Source organism: Amphibalanus amphitrite, unplaced genomic scaffold (assembly GCF_019059575.1).
Source record: "Amphibalanus amphitrite isolate SeventyFive unplaced genomic scaffold, NRLGWU_Aamphi_draft 000046F_arrow, whole genome shotgun sequence".
Lineage (NCBI taxonomy): Eukaryota > Metazoa > Arthropoda > Thecostraca > Balanomorpha > Balanidae > Amphibalanus > Amphibalanus amphitrite.
This window is the reverse complement of record NW_024881542.1, coordinates 1,395,775-1,415,827: the sequence shown is the minus strand read 5'-3', so window position 1 is coordinate 1,415,827 and position 20,053 is coordinate 1,395,775. Positions and strand designations below refer to the sequence as shown.

The following is a 20,053-nucleotide window of genomic DNA, read 5'->3' as shown; positions in this document are numbered from 1 at the left end:
CCCCCCCCATGTGCGGGCGAGGGTTAAGAAGCCGCAAGCAAAATTGTATTAAAATCCGTTCGTAACTTTTCGAATTATGGACTGAAAACAAACAGGTAAATCTTTCTGGCCCACCCTGTAGGCCTTCATGATGCTTGAGGGCCCTCGAGCCCATCGTGGGGACCTCAGATGCCTGCGCGGCCCGTGGAGCCAGCGTGGGAGCCCTCAAAGGATGTCGTGAGGGGCCTTAGAGCCAATAATGGGGCCCAAAGAGGCCGTCATGAGAGCTCTCAGTCAGATGCCGCCCAAAAGTCGCTGTGTGGGCCGAGAGACCGGCATGGGGAGCACCCGACCGTACTGGACTCCTTATAGTCCCAGATCGGCTTTTGTCTCTCATCATAAGTATGTAATAAATGATTTGACGGGTTGCTTGAAGGACAGCCTACGAATTTAGGGGGGCGTCTTTCCCCATCAGGGCAGGGGGCGTCTTTCCCCAAGGTATCGAAGTAACATTAAATCAGTACAATTTTTAGCTATAAAACTGCACCCTGAAACAAACTGTTTGGGACACAGTACTCGCATATTAATGTATCATGACCATAGCAAGGGACATAAAAATGATTTACCTTCTTTGATATTTACAAATTACAATGTTTTGACACCAAAATATTTTTGAAAGCAGCAAATAAAAAACATGTAATCACCAGCCAGCCGTTGCCCCACTGAGCTTCGCAAATTTGTGTGCAGTTAACAAGGCAGGCTTCCGCTTTACGCTAAGAATATTAATTTCCAGGTTCGATTCTTTGTTTCGCCGCTAGAGGAGGTGGGGCGTCTTTCCCAACCTGGGCATCTTAACCCACTCTCCCCTACACGAGAACGAGCACAGCACGATACTCCAGCAAAAAGCAGATCACATGCAGAATGCAGTCGATCCGATCTGAAAACACGGACTTATTTCGCCTGCTTGCCTAGTATCCAGTTTTCACCCAGGCAACGCACTGTACTGTTGAAAACGCATTCCGTGTTTTGCCGATCCATCCATCAAACCAAGCCGGCGTTCTCGGAGACGGGGGTCACCGGTGGGGCGTGCCTGGAGGGTGGTACTGCTCGTACGGGGACGGCCCCGCAGCGAGCCGCTCGCAACGACTGTCACACAATGCGGAGCGGGAGGTCGGCGGCGGCCCGACGCACAGTGTGGCCGAACACCAGTTTAGCGCGAATTTAATCCCAGCGCCGCTCGGATCCACTGAAAATGGTTCTCTGTAGAGGTGGCAAAATGTGGACCCGAGGACCCGGTCCAAAGAACCAGTCTGGACCCATATGGGTCCAGACCGGTTCCTGGAAATTTTCTGACGGGTCCAACCGGGTCCTACCATAAACGGTACATCTTGCACACTACACATTATTGCAAAATATGAAGTGAATGAAGTGAATGTTTTTTGGCACACAGTAGCTCATGAGTATTCCCAGTGGGAAAAAGGCTGCTTTACATGATGCAACTAATGATACCTACAAGTAGTTTGTATTAATTGACTTTTGGGGAACGGGTCCAACTGGTTCCGATTCCAACTAAGACCGGGTCCGACTGGTTCCAGAAATGTCCAGCCGGGTCTGGTTCGAGTCTGGTTCCTAAAATTTTCATCTTTTGCCACCTCTAGTTCTCTGGTTCCAAAACTGACACTTACCCCTCGCCGGACTTATTGGTTTTCAAAATACACGCCGGCCGAAGGGGGGGGGGGGGGTTGGTACGACCTCCGTCGCTGTTTCGCCCCTGATGGAGCTAGAGCCCCGCGGAAAAAAAACGAGCGTGTGCGCCGTTACGAGACGCAGCGACTGGTATCCGATTTTAAGGTCTCAGGCCAACCTGTGACCTCTGAGGTCAGGTCAAGTGACCCAGGCGCGGATTCATTTTTTATTAATAACTTCGCGAAAAAATGCCGCAGAGCCGCAATTTTGGTATCATCATGTTCGCCTCACTCAGGCGCGTCGAATGGTATACTTTTTGTTCGGCTGAAGTTAACTTAAGGTGTTGACTGTGGGTCAAGGTCAGGTCAGAGTCCTCCAGATCACGAAGCTGGTTGAAGGAGGTCATGTTGCATATCATTCGATTCGGCAAGTTTTTCTGAGTTCATTGGTGGCTTTCTCGACTCGCTAGCTCAATTGAATCGGGAGTTATTGACGAAAAACTCTTATTACCCTAGTGACGTCATAAATGACGTCACGTAAGACCAACAATGCATAAGTGAAGCATCGGACCATGCAAGGAGTGCATGAAATCACGATTTCGTGTGCTTGAGATAGTTTATTAGGCTGGAGCCTGTCCGGCCGCGCCGCCCCCGACCTTGGTCAGGTCACATAGGGCGGCCGACTAGACATGTTCAAAGCTGAGTTGACGGCAAATAGGCAAAAACTGGCAGCTGAAACTTGCTCGCTTATGTTCAGAAAGGTGCGGAGAGTTCAGCCATGCCCTATTCGTCATATCCATTTTTATCCATTTTGACATTTTTCAACTTCTTTATTAAATACTATCGTGAGAACGATACATATGCAGGGCTCTTGTTCTAACTCATTAAACTCATAAACCATTCATTGAAAAGCTACCATGATAGCAGAAACAGCTTCGTCATGAATTGTGCTATCCGGTGATAGGTATGCTATTTTCTCATATATCTTCTCGAAACTCCCGTAAAATTTACGTTGAAATTCCTGGACATATCAGTACCATAGCCCGATTTTAGGAACCGGAGCGTGGGTCTACTTTCGGCAGGGATATAAGTCCTCAAATGGTAAAGTGGCTTAAAAATAAGGTTCTATCCGATAACTTCAGACAATTTCCTACCCACTGATAGGTATAAATAACAGTTTATCGAAAGTCGGGTTTTTCATTAAATTCGCGCTTATCTGGTATTCGGCAAGACCGTGCGACGGTCCGGCGGAGGCCGCCGTTACCCAGGGGAGGTGGAGACGGCACGCGGCGACAGACGCCCAACAAAGGCGACGTGGCACCAGGTCCGCCGCCCGATATCGATAATTAAATGCGGTCTCTGGACGGGCACCCGTCGTCGGGCGCCATAACAGGCAGTCGTCTTGTGTACGCCGGTTGCCATGACTACGCTCGAGTGGCGGTGGTAGCGGCCGCGGTGCTGCACTCAGCCGGCATCGATTGGGCCGCGCTCGCCGTGACGTAACGAGCCTGTCTTCTATCGGGCGGACACCGGCCACGTCTACAACGCGTCGCACATCGACCCGCAGCTACTGAACCATCGGCACAGGAAGCCAGAGCCGCCACCTGACCAGTTTGGAATCCCCACATGATTCCGTAGCTCGCGCACATAGACACTAGCCGCGGTTCTCTGTGGTCACAGTGGTGCCGTCGCCGCAGTTACATGGGACTCGGTCCCGCGCCCGAGCGGCGGTGGCCTACCTTTGCCGGCCAGCATGGCGGCCGCCCTCAGCTGCAGAATGTACGTCTGGCGCTCCTGGTCGGAGAGCGGCGCCAGCGGCACGGCCGGCGGCGGCCGGCTCAGGTCGGGCGGCAGCGCCGGCGCCGCACCACGGGCGCCGCTGGCCATGCCGCGCCGCACGCGCCCCGGGAGCGGGCCGTGCCGCCCACAGACTGCGGCCGCGGCCGGCGGCGCCGCCACACCGCGCCTCGGCTGGCCGGCCGGCGCGTATAAATACCGTCCGGGCGGCGGCGACTCTCCGGCGGGTCGGATCACTAGGTCAGCTCAGCCACCCGGACCCGGGACCACTCACGTCGGTCCGGCGGTCACCAAGCCCTCCTCTACCCGTGCATACGGATGGGCACTCCGCACCCATCAGTAATGGGGCCGGGTCTCCGCACCCATCGGTGACGGGGCAAATGTTTCCGCAATCCGCACCCATCGGTGGTGCTAGTTGGGAGTTGAATGCGCTTTAGCGGCTACTGGTGCCCAGAGAATCTGGCCGACACTGCAGCCTGAGCCCCTGCAGCCACGGCGCCACAGCAGGATAGGTGGCTCCGACCAGACACTGGCCAACAACATACATAACGAAAAAAAAAACCGTAGAAAACAGCGCCAACCAGACGACGTCAACCTGCATACAGAACAGCGCCGACCAGACGACGTCAACCTGCATACAGAACAGCGCCGACCAGACGACGTCAACCTGCATACAGAACAGCGCCGACCAGACGACGTCAACCTGCATACAGAACAGCGCCGACCAGACGACGTCAACCTGCATACAGAACAGCGCCGACCAGACGACGTCAACCTGCATACAGAACAACGCCGACCAGACGACGTCAACCTGCATACAGAACAGCGCCGACCAGACGACGTCAACCTGCATACAGAACAGCGCCGACCAGACGACGTCAACCTGCATACAGAACAGCGCCGACCAGACGACGTCAACCTGTATACAGAACAGCGCCGACCAGACGACGTCAACCTGCATACAGAACAGCGCCGACCAGACGACGTCAACCTGCATACAGAACAGCGCCGACCAGACGACGTCAACCTGCATACAGAACAGCGCCGACCAGACGACGTCAACCTGCATACAGAACAGCGCCGACCAGACGACGTCAACCTGTATACAGAACAGCGCCGACCAGACGACGTCAACCTGCATACAGAACAGCGCCGACCAGACGACGTCAACCTGCATACAGAACAGCGCCGACCAGACGACGTCAGCTTCTGTCTCACAGTGGGCCAGGCGCTTAAAAAAGCGGAACCCTATTCCTGGCGGGGGGCCTCAGGAGCCCCCCCCCTGAGGGTTTTCGGTTATTTCTCCCAAACGCTTTGAGCTAGGAAGCTCAAATTGTCTGACTTTTCCTTAAAGGCTTTTACGCAACATTTCTGAAAATTTTGAGTTGATCTGACCTCAGGTCAGGTCACCAGAGGCGGTTTGGTGACCCTACCTCAGAAAAGTTTGCAATCACGCCAGAGCTAGAGTTTTTGACCGATCAATTTCTTCTTTTCAGGCTTTAGTTAGGGTACCAGTATGTGCAATTTGTATATCTCAGAATTTTCATATCTGTGACCTGAGGTAAGGCCAGACTCGTGACCTTTACATTGCAAGCCTATGGGAAAATATTGAAACGCCTCCTGCTTCGTGTAAACGAGTCAAAACCACCCAATTCTTTCAGTATTATGGAAGATTATCTCATCGGTGATGATCCTGGTGCCGCTAATTGACAGGGGCACCGGCAAAGGTCATCTGAGGTCATGTGACGTCATAAATCGTTTTTCTGTCAATAAATCACGACATGATGGTGCTAAAGACTTGTAAGTGGTACCAAACTGCTCGCCTGGTCAAGGCGCGTCGTTTGGTATGCAGCATGACCATACCCCACAACCTCATTGATGAATGACCTGACCTTGACCTCAGGTCAAATTTCAAATTGACCTGTGAAGGTCATCACATACTTATTTCGCATCGCCTCGGCGAGAGCAACAAAAAATGTATCGGTTTTATGTCTCTATGTTTCTTAGTTTAAAAGTTATATAGGTAACTAATTCCAAAACATTTTATCATTGATGACCTCTGGTGACCTCAATATTGACCTGACCTGAAAATGTTTTATGTAAAAGTTGTAGATCTTTAAACGACCTATCAAACGCCGTTCGCCGTTTGTCGCTGCGATGTGTAGTTTCTGAGATCTTAGGGGGGGAGGGCCGAATCGGCCCCCCCCCCCCGCCAGTTTCTTGTCCCGGCGGAGCCCGCCAGGAATAGGGTTAAGTCGAAAATGAACTTCGGCGAAATTCCTGTAATTATGGGGTAGAGTATTGTAAAAATGTCCAAAGTTTCCGAATAAGCAAGGCTTTGGACAAGCTTTGGAGATTAGTAAACATTAGTACCATTCACTCAACGTTGGCGCCGGAATTCCCGGCTTTGGACCCGGCGAATCGATACGCCGCAAAAGTAGGTAAACAAAGCCGGGTTGACGAGATTAACGTTCGGGTAGGTATGGTACGAAGGTATTTGGTTGTGTGTTGACATCATTTTTTGCCTCTTTCTTTAAATGTGGAACGGGCGTGAGGCTTAGATTGAAAAAAATAACGTTGTAGCTTGCCTTCGGAAATTGCGTGATAGATGTATGAAGTGCGCCATTCAAGGTGACAATTTCGCCGTCGGCCATCATGAAGGCTTTTCGCACGTACCTACTATTTTAGACTCGCAAGCGACTCTGGAATCATTTATCGAAAGATCGTGTTTGAAGAATCTAGTAAGTCTGAAACCTGCACAGAACGACTTCTAAAATTCGAATTGTGCAATCTTATAAAAATAAGGTGATAGTTTCCCTTTAACAAAATGTCAAAATGAAAAGCACTTGTCATTGACTTGTAATGGTAAAAATTGATCGGAAAATTCTGCGCCGTGGTAGAGGCTAGCATGGTGTTGCAGCGTCAGCTGTTGCGCCGCAGCTAAGCTCCGCCCACTGCGCCGCAACACCGGGACCGGTCATTGGTCATTCGCCGCTCGGGCTCAGAGGGACGCGGAGCTCTTACGGGCTGGAACAAGACACACGCTAACGCAGGTATCCTTGCGTGAATATATGTCGTATCTCGCGCGGAGAGAATAAGGACGAAGAATGCAATGCAGATTGGTGTATCATGTGTGTATAAAACGATAAGCACTCCTTCTAGCTACAGCTCTCCAGAATGTTATTTCCTACAAAATTAAAAGAATTTAATCTTCAATAATTTATAGCGAACTTCTCCGCTGCCCTACTTTCCTACAGGCAATGGTGCATTTAAGGAGTAACGAGACAGAATCTACCGGATTTTGTTTAGGTACGTATGTGACATTCCACGGCCTTATTTAACCCGCGCCCAGATGGGGTCTGCCGAGCAACGCGGTCTGATGGGGGGGGGGGCCATTTTGGCCCCCCCTCAGATCTCGAGAACCACGCAACATAGCGACAAGCGGTAAACGGTGTTGGATAGCCCCAACGGGGAACTACCTTGTGAACCAATTTCATTGACCTCGGTCAAACCGATGACGTCACAGGTCAGGTCAAAGGTCAAATTTTCACCGTTTACAGGCATTTCAAGAAATGCGTTGTAAAATCGTGTAAAATGCATTTCATTGAAAATCATCGATGGGGAAATGTTCTTCAAACACATATTTTGCTATTTGAGGTCACTGATACCAGGTCAGGTCACAGAGGTCAGGTCACTGGGGGGTCACAATATGAAAGTGTCGTGTGATACATGTTTTATGGTCCATTTTACATGACAAATGCGATTATGTGGGTCAGACAGACTTAAGGGCCAGCTTATGTCACGTTTTGGTCAAGGTCAGGTCAAGGTCAGGTCAAGGTCAGGTCAAGGTCAGGTCAAATTAGGTCAAATTTCAAAGTTGATATTTTTGCATAAAATGGGTATCGATTCGATGCAGCTCGTCACGGGGAGTTCAATGGTGGTCTCCGTTTTGCGCTACGAGGTCTAGAATTGCTAAAAATTGAGTTCAAAAATTTGACGTCATCAATTTTTAAGTTTTTTTTCGCTATAACTTGGCCAAAAAAAGAGGTATCGATCTAAAATTTGGTATGTATATCGAAGAGCGCAGGGAATATCACATATATTCCGTTTTTTTCGAAATTCGAAAATTTTTGGAAATTTTTTGAGTTTTTCTAAAAAAATCAATTTTTTTGATTTTTTGGGGTCAAAATCCAAAAATTTCGAAAATCCGAGATAGCAGTTTTGTAGCGCCGTCTTCTCTCTACACAACCACATAAAGAACTTTAAAATTGCTTGTTAACTGTAGAATTGGTGAGCGTTTCAAGATGTCATGTTTTTTGCTCATTTTTACTCGAACATGACCTCAGTTTGACCTCAATAACTCCTGACCTGAGGTGACCTGTGACTTGAAATTTTGTGTGAAGGTGTCAAATTGATGTCCGGTAAGGTACCCAAAGTTTGGCGGCGCTGCGCGCCGCCGTTTTCTCGCTATTTAAGAAAAACCACAGGGGGGGCAAAATGCCCCCCCCCATCAGGGCGCGGGTTAATTAACCCTCGCCCGCACATGGGGGGGGGGGTGGTTGCCACCCCCACCCCCCAGGTAGTCTTTCTGCTCTGCACTCAACATTTTTAGAGCTAGAAGGCTGATTTTTCGTATAGCTGCTCCTCTATCCTTTCTTGATGTCCACTGAAAATTTCAGGTTTCTGTGACTTTTGGTTTCGGAGATATGACCTTGTTTTTCAGGTTATGTCATGACCCAAATGGCCAATTCTCGACATCTTGCGTTGGCTATGGGCCTTGTGAGCTTTTGACACCTTGATTTCGGCCTTTTTTACCAGTCTTACCTCCCACCTATCATGGAACATGTTGTTCGACGATGTACAGATGTCAAGGTCAAGGTCAAGGTCAACCTAGGTCATCTAAGATAATTACGTTTTAGGCAAGTGGAATTTGCTTTTTGTGAAGTTTTTTGACTGCATTTTTGGTAAAAGCTTCTCAGATCATGATTTCATGTAATATGGACACATAAACAATCGGTGCACACATCAGTATACACACAGACATACAAACACATAATTGACCTTGACCTAACTTGACCTGAAATGACCTCAGCAGCAAAAACCTGGTCGGGTAGTGCGAGAAAGAGGTTCTAGCTGGCTTGGCACCAGAAAACGGCATCGTCATCGGTATATGATAAGCAGCGCACTTGATATCAAACGGTGACCCAAAACAGCAACATTTTTTAGTTTGACCTGACCTGGAAGGTCAATGACTGACCTGAGAAGGTAAAACTGGGTATCATTGGATTCGTCTCTTCCCAAAGAATCGTTTTGGTCTTTACCGCTAAGCTCTATCTCCAACAGGAACGAAATGGCGCGGGGGGTGGCAACCACCCCCCCCCCCCCATGTGCGTTCTAGGATGGGAAAATGGCATGTGCCGGCGAGGGTTAAGGATATCCACATATGTAGTTATACAGGGTGTCTCAAAAGTTCGTATACACATTTTCCATGCCCATAAAGCATATAAGAACCGGCCAAAAATCTAAGGTTTTTGTGTCTGTGTGCACTCTAGACAAATATGCATGCTTTGACAACTGATTCGGGAGGTTGGAAATCAAACCCTTTGCTGTATCTCCAAAAATATTTGCCCATAACGATTTTCGTCGCTCCGTCAGCTGCCGGAGGCTGATAAAAGGTTACCAGCTTTCAAGCTCTTGTAAGGGAATCCCCTGCAGTTTCTGCGTCGGAATTAGGTTTGACGAGCTCCCCGGCAACATCCGCTTCTCCCTGAAAGCCGACAGCGTGCATCGACACCATCCGTGAGTATTTTGTAGGTCTTCTCTGGCGCTAACTCTTTCATGAATGACTGGCGCCGACCTCCCAAGCACCATTTTCCTTTTCAAAACAACCCCATTCCTGAACAAATGGGAAGTGCCGGGGGAAATTTTTCGCAGCATATCGTAGAAGAATGTGTCGGCCATCTGTTCCATCTGACACATTGTGCAAATTTTGAAATCCCAAACGCTCGTCATTCCCCATGCCAAGACCTTCGCTGGGTTGGGGAGTGTTTTCCTCAGGAGAGGTTCTGCTTTGTAAACGGCCAAAACCTGTCCATCGTGTGGTTTTGTCGGGATTTTGTGTCCAAAAGAAAGCTATTCGCTCCAGATCTGCCTCTTGAAACTTCGTACGATAAAACTTTACATTAATTGACACTTTTGGAGGGTCAGTTGTCCTTGGTATTGGCGATTTTCGTGTTATTTTCCCCAAAAATTTATCGTTCTAGATGTTATAAACAATTTCAAATGATACTTTGTCTTTATTTTACGATGACCTGCAATTTTTGAAACTGGGTAACCTCTGTCTGTGAGCTTCTTGTCAGTTTTCAATAGTTATGCCTTCATTTTCAGCTGCTTTCCGGAGAACGAGTCTGCTGCCGTACGAGGGTCGTTCAAAACGCTGTTAGTCTCGCATGGTTTTGTCCTTCAAAAATTTTAGCCACCGTTTTTATTAGATGATCATCATGTTGTACTCATCCTCGCCGACACTTTGCCATGTGTCATTTCCGACTTAATCATTCCCATTACTCCTGAAACAGAGAGTTTCTCAGCCGACCCGATTTTGCGACCTCCATTTTCATGCTTGACCCATGGTCAGAGATGAACCCTTTTTGTGGGCTCATGAAGGGTCGAATGCGTTTGAAAACAATGAGACTGCTTGAGGAAGGTTGTTACCAATGCCCATGCAAAATTTCGACTGTTTATTTATTGTTGATTCAGAATTATTGACAAAAAAAGCATGGCTGGTGCCTGTCAACGAACTTTTGAGACACCCTGTATTTCGTTTTTTTCAATTTTGAAGGATTAAATTTTATTATTTTTGGGGTTAAAAATATTCAATCTTTCATAATATTTCCACAATGCCTAAGGAATATTGTTGATAGATCTTAGGGCCGAAAAGGAATAAAACAGGGAAAGAAGGATGACTTAATCTGAAAATGTAGACATGCAATATGCTTCACTCTCCCTTGCCAGTCTCTCGTCTATAATCTCTATCTCTGTCACTTGTCTCTGGTCTGCCATCTTTGTCTCTGTCAATTTCGTCTACCGTTTTTGTCTTCTGTCTCTGCTCTAGCGTTTATGCATATTGTTTGCTGTCCACTAGCCACCGTCTACCGTTAGTCTCATTATCACTTTGTCTCCTCTTCCTTTTTCTTTCTTCCTGCGTCCTTATTTGTCGTAGAACAGCTTATTAAAAGTTCATGACTTGCAAACAAGTGCTCCACTCCTCTGCGCCGCGCGCGCAGCCCGCACGCCGGCCGGCCAGACTGCGACTGCCGCCGACATTGGAATTAACTAGGTACACTACCTACTTTAATGTACCTATGCAGTTTTTAAAAATAAATTTAGTTCGAACCTTTTGAATGGAAGGATTCACAAGGACGCAACGCAACCCCCGCTAAACGGAGCTTGTTGCGTTGGCCCTGCCCTCTACCTTCCGATCGCGCAATTGCTGGTCTATGCCAGAAGTAAGAGTCCAAAGTTTAACGTGCGCACATAGTCGGGTACTCGGGTACGGCCGGTCTCCTCACTGACTTCGCCTGGCTACGGCCTGCCACCAACTGGAACCATACCCGCCAGGAGGCCCATGAACATCGGCGAACCCCGGACTGTTGTAACCGGGACGCGTGGTCTCACCACGCGGAGTCCAACTCTCTATCGACTGAGCTCCGGGACCGACCTTATATATGAGGATATGGCATAAAATTCGACAGAATTTTTCATTTTGAGAGGTCACCGGACGTGATATTGTCAAGCAAACAAGTATAGAGCATGGCTCTGAGGCTTGCAATGTTGACTCCGATTCCGGAGTCTGTAAGATTTTGGCGACTCCAAGACCGACCCGAGCAGAACTGCCGTCTCCAACCGACTCCGACTTCGCAACCCTGCCAATAGCTACAGGGACTTGTCAACTGAAGAGTATGGCACCGCCACCTGGCGACAAGGCAGGATACTACTAATACCAGCTTTGGACACTGCGCCCCCCCCCCCCCACCGGGGAACGCGTGTTTCTTTTTTTTTCCCAACCAAGTAGGTAGGCATAGGCGCTACCCGGAGATGCTTCTCCATGACCAACATATTGTGGTAATGTCGCTCTACTTTATTTCATTCTCAAAGGTTGCTATCCCTCTGCCTTCACTTACACTTTTGTTAATCCAGTAGCCAAGTTAAAGGGACCCTCCCACCTTCAAAAAAGTTTATGAATTGGCATGAAAGTGGTGTCGCGAAAGAGCGAAAACGAATATCTACCAAATTTCACCGAAAAATATTCACCGGTTTTCAAGATATTAGACTTTTACTTTTGTTTACTTTTTGGGATCTCCGCTGTTCCTAGCGACTTTATTTGGAAGCAATAGTTTGGCAGCTGAAAGTGCGGCACTTGTTGCGCGCAAAGCAGCATATACCACCGCGTGCTACAAAACGTTTTAGTCAAACATTTAAAAATCGTTAAATATCTGCGCTGACGTCACACCATTCAGAGGGGTATTCCTATGCACTAGCCCCTCTGAATCAAAATGCTGCAATTTTGAAATTCAATATTTCTGATTTAAGGCATTTCTCGATGTTGTGAGTGCCGAAACCGGTAATTGTGAGCCAGGGACCCCATTTTGGCTATCTCAACTCAAATCTAATGTTAAGGTGGGACGGTCCCTTTAATACAATGAATAAAGTAAACAATATAGGTAGAAGTGTTTGTTGCAATCGATCGCCACGGCAGGTCTGACCCCTTAGGACCGCCATTGTTCACGCAATGGCGGATCGGTCCAGAGAGCTGGCTGTTGTTGTTAGTCCTCCTGTGCGACTCAAGATCTCTCGTCAGCCAGGGGCTCCAGATGGCGCCTGCAGCGGTAGAGGTCGCGCAGCAGCACAGGTTTCACGTGGAAATTGTAGAGTAGCAGCAGACGCAGGCTGGCGAGGCTCGGTCACCATTAAAGGGACCCTCCCAGTCCCACCTTCAAAAAAGTTAATGAAGTGGCATGAAAGTAATGTTGCTCGGTTCAGAAAGAGCGAAAACGAATATCTACCAAATTTCACCGAAAAATATTCACCAGATATTACTTTTTTACTTTTATTTACTTTTTGGGATCTCCGCTGTTCCTAGCGACTTTTTTATGCTGCTGAAAGTGCGGCATTTGTTGCACACAAAGCAGCATAAACCACCGCGTGCTACCAAACGTTTAAGTAAAAGTTTTAAAATCGTTAGATCTGCGCTGACGTCACACATTCAGAGGGGGCATTACAACGCATTAGCCCCTCTGAATCAAAGCGCTGTAACTTTGAAATGAGATATTTTTGATTTGAGGCACTTCTCGCTGTTGTGAGTGCTCAAACCGGTAAGTGCAAGCCAGGGGCCCCATTTTGGTTATCTGAACTCAAAACTAATGTTAAGGTGGGAAGGTCACTTTGAGCTGCACGTGCTCCGGTGTGTGCCCTTCCTCCCCAGACGAAGCACCGGCAGTTGAGTTTGACCACCGGAGCAGCCGAGGGGTGTCCGTGTCCGGAGACGGCCGCTGCGGCCCAGCTACCGCCGCCATTGGTACGGCTCGCTCTGAGTGGGAGGGCTGCGAGGTGCGTCCCAACCGTCTCACGATTCATGTGCGGCTCCCCGTCCAGACCAGGGCCGGGTGGGTAGGTGGCGAGAGGCGCAGGCACTACCTGAAGTCGGTCCTCCACAGGCACGTCCTCTACGTGGCAGATTCAAATGGCTGCTCTCCTCAGTCGTCTACCAACCGTGGTTGGCGTCAGTTGGCGCGCGCGCGGGGGGGGGGGCTGCACTGTGTCAAACATTCTAGTGGTCAGAGGGCAGCGTCTGACTGGGACGATCCGGGGCGGCCGATGCAAGCCTCGGCCACCGGTGGTGGGTGCAGTTCGTCCCGGAGCAGGTGCATGCGGCAGGCTCGGCACGCTCAGCGGTCGTGTGGAAGGCTGGATTGAGTAATAATGCCTGGTGCCGTGTGAGAGGAGGTTGGATCGAGTACTACGGCACACGTAAGACGTCCAAACATTGACGTGATTTCAAAAGAAACGATATGTTCCTGTATAAGCGGTATGGTAACTAATTTCCCTCCACAATTCCACTGCTTCAGACGCAAAACCATGCATCATAAAATACTTGATCATAGACCACCTTACCTTCAGTCGCAGCAGGCACTACCGCCGCCGCCGCTGCTGCTGCCGCCGCGGCTGCCGCTGCCGCTGCCGCCTCACCAGAGCCGTTCACGGACATCTCCGACATCTGGAATCAACAAATGCGTGACATTAAAGGCTGCTGTAAGAGAAACTGATGAGCCAAAAGGGCATAAAGAATAAGGTAAATAACTATGAGCTGTTTGGGTGAAGAATCATTCAAGAATTCATTCATCAGGTATCAGGTATCAGGTACTTGTGATCACACTGAAAGTAAACTTGTGATCAGTCCTAAAGAAGGTACCTACCTATATAAATACCAGGCATTCATGATACTGATAGGCATGGGTGTCGATTTGTATACCTTTGGGGGTGCTGCAGCACCCCCAATGCTCAAATGAGCACCCCCAAAGGTTTTCCGGGCACCCCCAATGGTTTTGTCCCTCAATAACTCCCACTAACTCTGCTTGAGGAAAATAATTGTTCTGCAGTAGTTCACAACTAAAAATAAAACAATTACGCAATTTACAAGGCATGAAATAAAGATGTAAAGATAAGAAAAGTTAGATTTAAGAAGAAGGGCGAAAAAAAGACGTTAAGTTGCAAAGATGGTGTGGGTCCGTCGTACACGGGTGTCGGACCCTTAGAGCTGCTGGCGCGTACCCTTTACAAGCCGGCAGGGGGCTCCAGAGACCGGCGACGGGCCCTCAGAGGCCGGCAAAGGGTCATCAGAGGCCGGTGGTACCTTCAGAAACCCTGTGGGGTCATCTTTAGAGACCGGAACGGGCTCAGGCGCTGATGGGGCCCTCAGAGTCGCCGGTGTGGGGCCTTCAAATGTCACCGGTGGCAGGGTGGCCGTCACATGCGCACTTGTGGGGCCTTCAGAAGCTACGATGTTGGGCCCTCAGAGCCGCCGATATAGGGCCTTAAGAGGCACTAGTGTGGGGCCCTCAGATACGGCAATGTGGGGCCCTCGGACTGGAGGCGCCGGTGTGGGGGCTCTCAGAGACACTGGTTTAGGGCCATCACAGGCGCGCGTTGGGCCCTCAGAACTGCTGTTACGGAACGGATCCTTCATAGGCCGACAAGAAGATATCAAGAGGTCACCGGTGCCTTCAGGAGCCTTGTGGGGTTCTCAGAGACTGGCATGGTGCGCTCAGACGCCGCTGGGACCCTCCGTGTCACCTGTGTGGGGCCGTCAGGGTCGCTGGTAACTGTCAAGGGCCCTCAGAACCGCCCATGTAGGGTTTTTAAAGGCATTGGTATAGGGCCTCAGAGTTAGGGGTGTGGGGCCTCAGAGACGCCGGCGTGGCGCTCAGGGGCGCCGGTGAGGGCCCTCACAGTCGCCGTTATAGGGGCCCTCAGAGAAATGGGTGTGGGGCCATTACAGGCGGGTGTGCAGCTCCTAGAGCTGGCCCCCTAGAGGCCGGTTAAGACACCCAGAGGCCGGCAAGTGGCCCTCAGAGGCTGGCTTGGGGCCCTTATGGAGATCTTAATGTTAGTACTTGTGGGCCCATGAGGTGTTCTTACGAGCCCGTGGGGCCCTTCTGAGTCCAAATATAGCCAACGTGGACCCTCAGTGGCCAATTGGCGCCGCAGTGCCCCTCAGGCCCGAATAATCCGATGGGACCCTGAACCTGATGGGGCGGGGGGGGGGGGGCTCACGGGCCCACCTGGCTACGCCACTGAGGAAAATCGTAAACCCATAAATATCGAAATGCAATCACCTGTTATTTTTTTCAGCGATTATTGTGATCGTCTGATAAACGCCAGAGCCTCGTAGCTATACCGTTGCCTTCCGCGCAATGTCCGCCCCTGCGGACCGCAGGGGCTGCTGCACCGGTGCTAATCGCGGTCATCGGTTTCTGTCACCTTATTACAGAGGTGCCGGGGCTGCTGCCGAGCTGCCGGCAAATGTACGCGTTTTTTTTCGGAATGATGTTTATGTAATGAGGTAGCCAAGTACTAGGACGAGCAGAATGATTTTGAAGAACGTTCAACCTTTGGGAAATATTAGTGGAAATCCCGGGATTATCAGTACCTTATGGGGATACACAACCATGCCTTGTAGATACGGTTGTGCCCCATGGCAAAGCTACAATCTTTCACCCGGTGCAGGGGTTGAGCACCCCCAACCATTTTGAAAAATCGACACCCCTGCTGATAGGAGTTCAAAAAAGTAATATAAAGGCATGGGTCTGAAGGGCTGCCATACACCTTTTAATTTCTATTATGAAAAAATGCATTGTGTCATGGCTGACAAAAAAATAAGTGGTCTAAATTGATGAGAAAACAGGATTTGGGGTGCCCTAGGCTTGGGCCAATAGGTCTGTGCTCCCCCACCCCTTGTCAGTTTAGGAAACTAAGAGGTGAAGATCCAAAAATTGGCAGATCAATAGATGGATTTTGTATGACCATATAAGGGCAAAAATGCAAGCCTCGCAATTACGGGTTATAAACGGCCCTATATTCTCAAAATTAATTGTTTTAAGTTTAAATCTCTTTACAATAAGTAGAGAATAGGTACCTAATTTAAAAAAAAAAAACTTTTTTAAATAGCCAAAATTGGCAATACCATATACGAGATAATAATATAAATGACATTTTAAAATCTTTAGGCTGCTTACTTTTTTGGTGCATCGATTTCAATCAGCAGTGGCTGCCAATCGCTGCTTAACCTTATATCATTACTTAGTGATTTAGAGCCACCACTTCAGTTGGGGAAACTAGGAGGAGCCAAACAAAAATTGGATCAGCCAATCAACGGCTTGAGTGAGTGGGGCGATGACCATATATGGCCATAAAATCAGACTTCATCTTTTCCATGCATCCTAGCATCCAAATGAAAAAATAAGGCATAAGAATGTTTTTTAACCACATAAGGCCTACACTCACTCGGTGCACAATGTACTGGCGGATCTAAATTGCAGAGTTACAATACAAGGTCAAACAGTGATTGGCAAATATGGTGGACTGAAACAGACGCGCCAAAAATGTAAGCAGCACCATGGTTCGAAAATGTCATTTTTATTATTTTGTTTATGGTTTTTCCAATTTTTGCTAAATTATTACCTATTCTCAAATCAAATATCTTTATTTATTAAAAATAATATTAAATCTTTTAACAATTTTCTTTCAAAACACCAATCCATTTATGGAATGGCCAGCTGATTATGACGACCAAAACCTACATTAAAGCCGTTTTCCTATCTCTATTTTCAAGTGAATTCGCCGAATTTAATCAAATCGCGTTAATTCGTAGTGGAAAATGGAAGCCTTTTCTCTCTGATGAGTGGACGCGATACCGCAAGTACCGGCATATTATACCGTTTTTCTTCTGTGGTAGCGAGGGCTGCATTTATGAGCCCTGATCGGCGGCCGGCTAGTACTCTTGCCCGCGCTCACATGCGTGCTTGCGTGCACGTTACCCCGGCAACGGGCTATTGACCAATGAGAAGCGAGAAAAGTGTTACGTCACTGCGATTTTTCATATACCTGTGCCCCCCGGACGTGACGTAGTGTGCTCGCGCGCGTGCAGGGTCTCTGCGATCGAAAAAGAGCGCTAGCAGCGCGCCACTCGACGCCGCAATTGTCAAAAGCGGCGTGTTAGTATGCTTTATTATGAATGATGTGTGTAAAAGTGAGTTTTTATGTTGTTTATTTGGAGGAAATGGTTGGAATAAATTATGTTATTTTTATTTCTGTTGGTTGGAGTTTTTATTCAAAAGATTTCGGTCTATACCATTGATATTTACTGAAAATACCTTCGCTTGAATAAATTGCAGATATTTGGCAACTGAAGTGTGAGGTAAGCCTAAATCATACGTAAGAAGGTAAGAGACACCCTGATTATCATTTGAGAAACGAAAATATATGAATTTCCCTTATAAGACCCGCTCAATATGCTACTCCGCGGTTTATGCCCCGAGGGTGTCCGAGGGTTCCCGTTAGTTTGTCGTTGGCGCTCGGCTCGCGCGCGAGCCGACGTCACCGCCTGTGACGTCGGCTCGCGAAATACGTCATACCCTGCACACAAAATAGCCGGCTGCCGAACAGCGCTATGGGTAAAAGTATACATTGAGACAGTCTGAGTGACTGTTAACAGATAGTTTTCATATACTTACATTATTTGACATCCTGAATCCAAAAATGATACTTATATTTCTTGGAAATAAAAGAAAAACATATTCAAACCTGACCTAACCTAACCTATTTACCTACAACCTACCAACCTACAACCTACAAGCCTACAACCTAACAACCTAAAACCCACAAACCTAAAACCCACAACCTAACCTAACCTAAAACCTATTTTTTTGCTGTTACATATTTGTATCAACAGCGTCACAATTGTCCACTCGGACCTAATATAGGTACACTAATACCCATCTATGCCCATATATGGGCCCTGTTTCACAGGTGATAGCAGCACGCTGCTTTTATACGTGTCAAATTGGGTTTCCATGGAAACATCAACAGGCCCATTGCTCCAACACTACCACAAGTGTGACGTCAGCTCGCGCAATTTGATAGCAGCGTGGTAGCAGCGTCCCGTGAAACACCGCCCAGGTCATCAAAAGTCTCGATCAATTTTTGGATCTTCACCTCGTAGTTTCCCCAACTGACTTAATTGTGCACTGAGTGAGTATTCAGTATAGGCCTTGTACAATTTAAAACTTTCTCCCACGATCATCCTCACCCAGCTCTGCCATATACCCACTCAATCAGTAAGGAGTAATGGAAGTTACAGGCAGTATGCTTTCTTCCGTATATACACAATACTTCCAAAGACTTCAAAGACTTATGCCTTATTTCTCAATTGAATGCTTAGCATATGAAATGAATTATATTTTATGATTTTATGACAATATACCTATGATCATAGCCCCACTCACTCATGCCGTTGATTGACGATCAATGTTTAAAGGAAATAGTTCACTTTTAACATGGGGTTTGGAACTGGAATAGCAGTTTTGTTGCTTGCGCTGAGACTAGCACAAATCAGAAGCTTTTACGGCCCAACGATCACCCTAGACGAAGATATTCCATTTTTTGTTCCGAAAAGAGTGCCTTGCAGAGGAATGCGTGCCTTGCTGAGGAATGCAGTCACGTCATCATCAGCCAATCAGAATGCTGCTTACAGCCGATGGGTTTGTCCTACGCAATATGATTGGTCAACGCGTAATAAGCTTCCGCGTCAAACATTATTTTATATAGAATATAGTTCTTCTTATACTAAAATATAGAAAATAATCCTTTTTACAAAAACGTTTTGTTTTATTTTCTGATCATTTTGAGCATAAAAAACATAAATCCATAGCAAAATACTAATTTCAGGAAAGTGAACTATTTCCTTTAAATCCCTACCTCGTAGTTTCCCCAACTTTTGTCCCTAACTGTTCCGTAGCCAATGGCATTTACATGGGGTCCAACATTGAGTCTGGATTTATATTCCCATTGATATACTGACAAAATGAATGTGAAAAATTCATTCAAAAAGGAATTGCTTCAAGGCAGAAGCAAACAAGCAGAATGGCGCAGCCAGCACTGATGTGGCGCAGTTGAAAAAACTCTTTATTTCGAATCAAATGACTTCCGTTACTGCCATGAAGCTTCTCAATTCGGGGAAATGTTTGCAAAAAGTGAAAATAATTAGTACAACGACACTTACCTAATCTACTAGCAACACAGCGAAATATACACTCCCACACCACGCCGAAATGTAAACGCGCTTCAGATCAAGGCCGGCTAGATCAAGTCTACTTCGAATACATTTAGTCATTTTCCCGCGAACTTTCGGGCTCCCACTATGACGTCATAGATTTCCTCAAAAACAGTATAGCACAGTAGCACTACGCACTAAGTGCTAGACTGAGTCAAGATTCTTAGGTACAGATGTCAGATAGTAGGTATAATTATATACTATCTGTAAGAATCTTGACTTATTCAGTTTTAGCTTATATCGTGGTCATAGGCCGTGTCCAAAATAATTTTAATCCAAAAGATAATCCAAAATTATTTTGCAAAATAATTTTCATTTGGATGTCAGTTCGCACCCAAATCGACAAATTTTGGGATACTACTGTGACCTGGACTGGAAGGTCACGTTACGGTCCAGCATATTTACGTCTGGACAACGAGTTGCGGGGAAAAGTGCTGATTGTGTTGCAGTTTTAGGAGCCGGTGATTAGGCTGGGTTTTTGGGTTACTTTTTCGTTCCGATTCATGTATTTCATAGTGTTTGGCTTTTGAATATTTTAGTTCTTTCAGATAAATATTACTTGCCTTACAACTTTTGTAAAAAACGTTTCATTTTTATAAGCCGACGTTCAGAGTCCTAAAAATACATCAGCACTACAATCATTGTAAACAAACAAATGGAGCACCACTTGGCTCTGTTCCAAGGCCATTTTTAGTTTATCTGGTGG

General features: G+C 47.5%; 1 protein-coding gene across 2 annotated transcripts in view; it reads right to left on the bottom strand.

The window, feature by feature from the left end:
- The window catches only part of LOC122377539 (heterogeneous nuclear ribonucleoprotein K-like), a 50,065-nt gene extending 30,557 nt beyond the window's left edge, over positions 1–19,508 (bottom strand). The window contains exons 1-2 of one of the 2 annotated variants that reach the window (XM_043357654.1): positions 19,297–19,508; positions 13,632–13,734 (exon numbers count right to left, since the gene is read on the bottom strand). In XM_043357654.1, the coding sequence (XP_043213589.1) occupies positions 13,632–13,734 (103 nt within the window). In that variant the 5' untranslated portion in view covers positions 19,297–19,508. The remainder of the gene's footprint in view (positions 1–13,631; positions 13,735–19,296) is intronic. The other variant, XM_043357653.1, reaches the window with a different exon arrangement.
- Positions 19,509–20,053: the final 545 nt, after the last annotated feature.